Source organism: Austrofundulus limnaeus, unplaced genomic scaffold (genome assembly GCF_001266775.1).
Source record: "Austrofundulus limnaeus strain Quisiro unplaced genomic scaffold, Austrofundulus_limnaeus-1.0 Scaffold160, whole genome shotgun sequence".
Classification (NCBI taxonomy): Eukaryota; Metazoa; Chordata; class Actinopteri; order Cyprinodontiformes; family Rivulidae; genus Austrofundulus; species Austrofundulus limnaeus.
The window spans coordinates 766,031-772,762 of NW_013952562.1; the positions used below are offsets into that span (position 1 = coordinate 766,031).

At 38.8% G+C, this 6,732-nt stretch overlaps 1 protein-coding gene across 1 annotated transcript in view; it reads right to left on the reverse strand.

The window, feature by feature from the left end:
- Positions 1-641: 641 nt before the first annotated feature.
- atrn (attractin) overlaps positions 642-6,732 on the reverse strand; it is a 151,332-nt gene continuing 145,241 nt past the window's right edge. Inside the window, exons 28-29 of the mRNA XM_014017075.1 lie at positions 4,930-5,044; positions 642-2,441 (exon numbers count right to left, since the gene is read on the reverse strand). Coding sequence (XP_013872529.1) covers positions 2,317-2,441; positions 4,930-5,044 — 240 coding nt within the window. The 3' untranslated portion in view covers positions 642-2,316. The remainder of the gene's footprint in view (positions 2,442-4,929; positions 5,045-6,732) is intronic.

The window sequence follows — 6,732 nt, forward strand, 5'->3', positions numbered from 1 at the left end:
TTCGGCCTTCGGAGGACCCGGCCTGCCGTTTTGGACACAGCCTAGATTTGTTGCAATGTCAGCAATAGCTTGGATGCAATCAATCAAGACGACAATGATCACAAACAGATCAACAAATTTACAAAAAAAGTGGTGAGAAAATAAAAAGGACCAACGTGGGACAGCGCAGTTTGGTCAAATACTGTGGCAGGTACTTTGAGAGAAAGATGCCGAAACAAATGCCTGTAAACCTCAAACTGAAGAAAAGAAAAGTGGGCCAACATTTCTCCACAACAATGTGAAAGACTAATACAGAACACTATCACACCATAAAGTTGGTTCTTTCAGACAAAACTTTACCATTCAGTTTCTTTTGTGTTATTAAATAACATTGTAAAATCTGTGGTGTCTTTATACACTGGAGATTAGATTTGAATAGTTTTAGAACCAGATAAAAACCAGATCAGTTTTATTACATCTTAATACATAAACCCTAAAACTTAGAGACTAAACTTTATTGTTCTCGAGGTCAAACTGCTCAGACCAACTCAGAAACACTAAGTAGTGACGAGAGATTATAGCTTAAATGATGGCTTTTCTGTGGGATGCACTTTAAAAAGATTAAAACCTCACAAAAGCTTTTTAAAGATATTTTTACTGACAAAAAAAGTGCCTATTTTGATTCATTCCARTGTAATACATTTGGTATCATCACTTAACCTTAAACATAAAAAGAAGCGAAAACAGCGTCGCATTTTTTTAAACTTTACTTTCCCAACCACTGAAATGATGAGTGTAAAATATTCCAATGAATTGCATTTGGTATCATTTATCTTTAGTGTAAAAAAACTAAATATAGTGTTTTACATGTTGCAGGCTTGATATGTAGATTTCTGTTTCATGTAGGGGTTTTGACATAATGCATGTTTGTTTGGTGCATCAGTTTATTTAAGGGCTAGCTCCTGTCGCAGTGGAATATTTTAAATGTTACTCTTTTATGACTCTGAATTAAGGGCCATGGGGTAGAAGTAGTGCATGGGTAAGAACAACATAAAAAATGTAAAAGTATAGATTTTATAGGCAAAAACACAAATGAAAAGTGCTGCCATGGCTCCAGTGACACAAATCAGACTAAAGTCAGAGTTTCAGCGGGCTGTTGGCGACCGGTTGGAGAACATTCATGAGGAAGTCTCCAGGACGTCTCCAAACGTTTCACGTGTCCTCACAAAAATAAGCTGTGAYTTTTCAAAAACTGGCAGCAAGGCTGAAGGATTTTTTTATTTTTTACCTATTCGCACGCATTTTGCTTGTAGTCACCAACAGTCCCAGACCAGCAGGGAACTACTTTAATCACTTCAGTCAGTCAGACCATTCTTCAGCAAGCCAGTTTCACATGTGCTCAGGGCTCTGCACCAACAAAGAGGACAATCAGTAGCTAACTTTCTCAACACCAGTGTTTCTGACTTTGCAGAGCTCAGCAGGGATAGCTGTGTGTACGAAGCTGCTGACTTTCACTTTTAAAGGAGGGGTAATTAGCAGGAAGAAGCTCAATCGTTCTGGCAAATAAAATCAGCATGGGTGAGATGATGCTGGAGATTTGTTTGGTAATCCAGGCTGGTAAGGCAGACAGCTCAGCAGCCAAATAGTTAAAGAGATGCAGTTTGAGAAAGGCCACACACAGGACAGCAGCCGAGGAGACGGGTGTCAGACTCTGACTGTATTTGGCTGTTTGGGCTCTCTTACAGTGACTCGTCTGAACACGCCTTTAGTTCGCTCTGAGGTGACAAATGGGTATAATAACTTGGAAAGTTGCCTTTGGAAGTGTGTGTTTGAGTGCAGTGAAGTTTTGTTCCAGTTTGCTCCTTCCTTTAAAACAATAATACAACACAAAGATAACGAATAACTTAAAACATCAACATTGAGGGCTGAATGGTCTCTGGCCGTTTGAAAAACCACAAGACAAGGATCTCTTCTAGCAGCAAGCCGTGGCCGCCTGGACTCTGTCTAGGCGGTGCTGACGAATGTAAAACATGTTCTGAGGCGGAGAGGAGGAGTCAGTGTGTCCTTTGTTCCTCCCTTTCCTCCTCATCACTCCCTCCAGCCGGGTAGTTCTGATCAGTTAGAGGGGACACGAAGTCCTGTGAGGAGGCTCTGCCAGGCGTCACCTCACCAAAGTCTTCCAGTTTCATGTCCCAGCATGCACCTCTCCCTGCCAGACCAGAGCTGGCGGACGTTTATGAGGGAGGAGGCCGAAGCGGGGGGAGTGGAGGCTGGGGTAGGGGGGCGGGGCTGATGAAGAGCGTTGTGTGTAGGGGTGGAGGGAACCAGCAGGTGGACTCAGATGCAGGTGGATGGCTGTGCACTGGGCGGCTGTTTACGGTTCCTCAAGCCTCCAGACTTCTCCTTGTAGCCGACGCACATCTGCTGGGAGACGTCCACCAGCGCGCTCGCCACGGCTAGACCTGAACAAAAGCACACACACACGAGTACCCACGCAACCACACACACAAACAACAACAGTACAAATTAGTAGAGATAGTTTCAAAACTTTTTTTTTTTTGAGCCCTGATATTGTTTATGTTAAAACTAGAGCTGGGAAATTAACCGCGTTAACTCTGATTAATTTTAGTGCTGCATGAGCACAGATTAAAATTTTTAATCGTGATTAAAATTTACAATCACTTTACTATGGCTGAATATGTAGGTTTGTATATTACAATGCACTCAGTGCATCATGCCAGGTCATGTTTGTAAATAAGAAGTGGTTCTCCAACAGTTTACCTGGATAAATAAAGGTTAAATAAAGAAAATAAAATAAAATAAACTTCGTGTGTAACACATTATGTACAGTTTTTTTCTTTTTGTGTTCTTATGGTTTATTTTATTTTATTTATTTATGTTTTGCTGACAACTGTGACCTTAGTATCTACCTTTCATTCCTCATGTTCTCATTTGGAATGAAAATCCTTGAATTCTTGATTTAACCTCATTATTCTGCACAAAATTTAACTGACTCAAATATGTTTGGAGAATTTTTTTAGGTCCTGTTTTATATTCARAAAATCATGTCTAAGCATCAATTTTGTTTTCTAAATWAAAACATTAAAAACTAATTAATAACTCAAGTAATTTATTTTATCAATATGAAATAGAAATGCATATTAAATTTAAGATTAATCATGATTAATTCACAGCTACTTTGGGATTAATCAGGTTAAAAATATTAATCATTTGACAGCCCTAGTTAAAACGTTCTGCATTGTGACATGTCATAGAGGTAATAAAGAAAACAATTGAATTTTTAGAGAAAAAAAAATAACTACTAAGGATTTATGCATAAAAATACATGTATATAATTACTTGTATTCTGTTCTATAAATTCATGTTTAATATCGAAATGCATATAAGTAATGAAAATAAGAGTTTATGCACTGAGGAAAAGTGATCTTTTTTAAAGACTAAGTCTCAAATTAGGTACAGAGATAAACTCAATAAAACTCATATTACATTTTGTCATTTGATTCTTAAAACAAAACAAAGAAGCTAGAATGCTGAAACAGAGAAAAAGCTAGGTTGACGCTTTCTGCTTGCTTACGAATGAATCACTGCTAAAAGGACTGAGTGCTGCTAATCACAATTATCTGATAAACTTAAGAGCTGATTAAAAAATATTTCTAAAGTTTAACTGTTTTTAGTCAAACTTAGAAAATAACATTAAGTTTGATCTAATGTGAACTCTCAAGCTTAGACTCCGTATTAAGTGATTCTCAGCTTTGGTCACACAAACGTTTAGAGCAGAATCTGTAAAGGTTTTGAGTTAGGTTTGAGTTTTTTTATGTCACCTTAAGATCTTTTGTAAAAGCACAATACATTCCTGAAAGTTTCATAAAAGATTTGTCCAGTAGTTTATGAGATACTTTAACGCACGAACAACAAGTAAAAACTAAATCTTTCACCTTTTTCACCTTTGCTTTGAAAGGCAACAAACTGAAGTCAGTCAAACTGTCTAAACATATTGAGAAAGAAGTCCCATTTGTAAGGGTCAGCTTACACTTCTTATAACAAGGTTATAAGAGTAATTTAATTAGCAAGGATCTCTTTTATTTTGGATAAACATTTCTTTAGTGCAAGAATGAATGGACACAAAAAGTAACTCTCAGTCAATGAATGTTGATTTGAACCATAATATGCGATCGTTTATTTCACAAATCATACAAAATTAAGTAGAGTACACCTGATTGTGAACAATTAATTTCCTATAAAGTTTTGGGACCAACAATAACAAGCTTTTAACGTCTTAATTGTTAACCACACTTAAATAGAAACACAAACGTCAGATTAGATGTTAAACACCAGACATTTGAGGCTGTTTATCTTAGGAGTTGGCAAAGGCAAGGTTAAGAAAAAGGTTGAAGAAAGGTGTTAGCTTTTCTACACTTTATCTTAAATAATGTGGTTTTAACCAGAAGGGCGAAGCGTTCTGTGCTCAGCTTTGGTCAGACCTCGACGTCACACACAGCCAGCTTTTACCTTGAGWTGATGTTCTGTCACCTGCCAGGTAGATAGGGGCGCTGCTAGAGAATCTGTCTTTAGACCAAGATTTTATATTTAAGAATTTATTTCTGAAACATTTTATGTAAATTATAGGTTAACAAAATTATAGGAAACCTTGAGACAATTTGCAAAAATATAACTTTGGCCAAAATAAGCATTTAAATTGAGTAAAACTTCAAATGTATGAGTTTGTGTTAGCGTGTGGCTATCAGGAAAGTCAAGGAGGGAAAACAAGAGAAAAAGAAAGCTAGAAGATGATGAAAGGCCTAAAACTGTCATCATCCAACTAGTTGCAGCTACAAAACATGGAACAAAGACAGGAAACTGGATCAAAACAAGACATAAAGACGTATCAGGCCAAAAAGAAGAAACGAAGAATCCAGCAGAAGATCTTACCAGACTGTCCTGGAGGAGGGATGCCACCGGAGCCCCTGGGTAACCGAACAAAGATTGAGAGCACAGCAGCTTTGTTGCCAAAGCAAGGCTCAAGGGCAATGGGTTTTGGAACGGACTGTGAAGAGAAAAAGAACCCAAAAAGAGAAACAGTTTTACACATCACAAGCCTAGTGAATACAAATGATTACAGAGGCTTTGCTGTTACTCTTCTCGTTTGTGTCAGCAAYATGCTCAGCCAAAACCTAAATATTTTATTCTCTGCAGAGACCAGAACGCTGATGTGCAGTCACAAATTGTCAACCCCCYTAAAATAAAATCCCCCATCGTGAACCATTTTATGACAGTTCTACATGCGTGCAGCGGGCGCAGCAAATGGATATCAAATGGAGGTGCTGGGAGGGGAGATTYGTGTCGGCGGTGCAAACAGGCCGTCCAGCACACCTGACTCTCTAATGCCGATCTCTGCTGTTTATCAGCATCTCATCCATATGTGGAGATGAGTTTTCTCCRTGTAAACACCGCCAGGATCAGCTGGGGCTCACCTCGTACAATATTCATCGGCTCACCTCGGCCCAGGAAGTGAGAATGTAGAATGCCACTGCCGTGCCTGCATACAGATAACCCTCTCTGTCTCTAGCATTGTGTTTTGAATTTCTAAGCCAGAGCAGAAACTGGGTCATGACATGGTTTCACACACTCCTGACACAGGATCCCCGTGTGCTCTTTCACATACAGCCCTTTCAGCACACACATARTCACACACCACTCTCCATAGCTGATCTTTATTCCCCACAAGAGTTAACGCTCCGAGTGGGAAAGTTGTTGGGCTGCAGTTTTTCCAAACTCGCAACAACACGGTGGTGATACGCAGATTCATCAGAACCCATCTCTCTCATGGAAACTGACACACACTAAGAATACATGTGGGGAGTAATGATATTCAGGTACTGACCCATTTTACACGTTTGTTCTTTTACTCCATCTCTCTGAGGCACAGCTTTACCAACAGGACATACAARCCATCACTTGGAGCTGGGATGTAGCGTAAAGACGTGAATGCCTCTGGGTGTGTGCAGTTAAAATGACAGTTTGTTTAAGCCCTTCAAAGCATGTGTTTGCTTATTTATAGTGTCAATGTTTTCAGATGTGCAGGACTAAAGGTTTTCTTTTCCTATATAATGCGTGGACCTATGCTGTACAACTGTTGGTGGCGCTTCATGTATGAGACTCAAGATACAAGTCTCTTGTTCTGCTATTTTTTTTAAATGAAGGAAGGAATTTGACTGGGCCTTTTATCTTATTATAAAGTGTTGCAGCAAAAACAAGCAAGGAAGAACTAATCAGGATAAAGAAGTATGTACGATCATTTTTGATTCTTAAGTTTAGATATCAAAATTATACATCARGTACTTCAAGAGCCCTTTTTAAGCTGCGAAATCTGCTCTCACTGACGTAGTTGTGAAGGAAATTTTGTAACTGATTACCGTATTTTTCGGACTATAAGCCATGACTTTTTTTACTGAACTTTGAACCATGAGGCTTATACGTGGATTTTTTTCTTCAGCCACCAGGGGGCTCTTATGCWGCATTTGCTTCAACCACTCGCTTCAAAAAAAGAAAGGAAAAAAAAGAAGAAAAAAGCAATTGCTTTCAGAGCCGACTGTTGTACCAGGAAGCAGCGATTTAAAGATAGTCAATGGCCAAAAACTCATAAAAGGGGGTAAAACAGACATTTTTCATGGTGGAATCTGACTGATAAAAACTTTGGAGCTTAATCTGGGACCAGTTTGTGGATAAACGTCG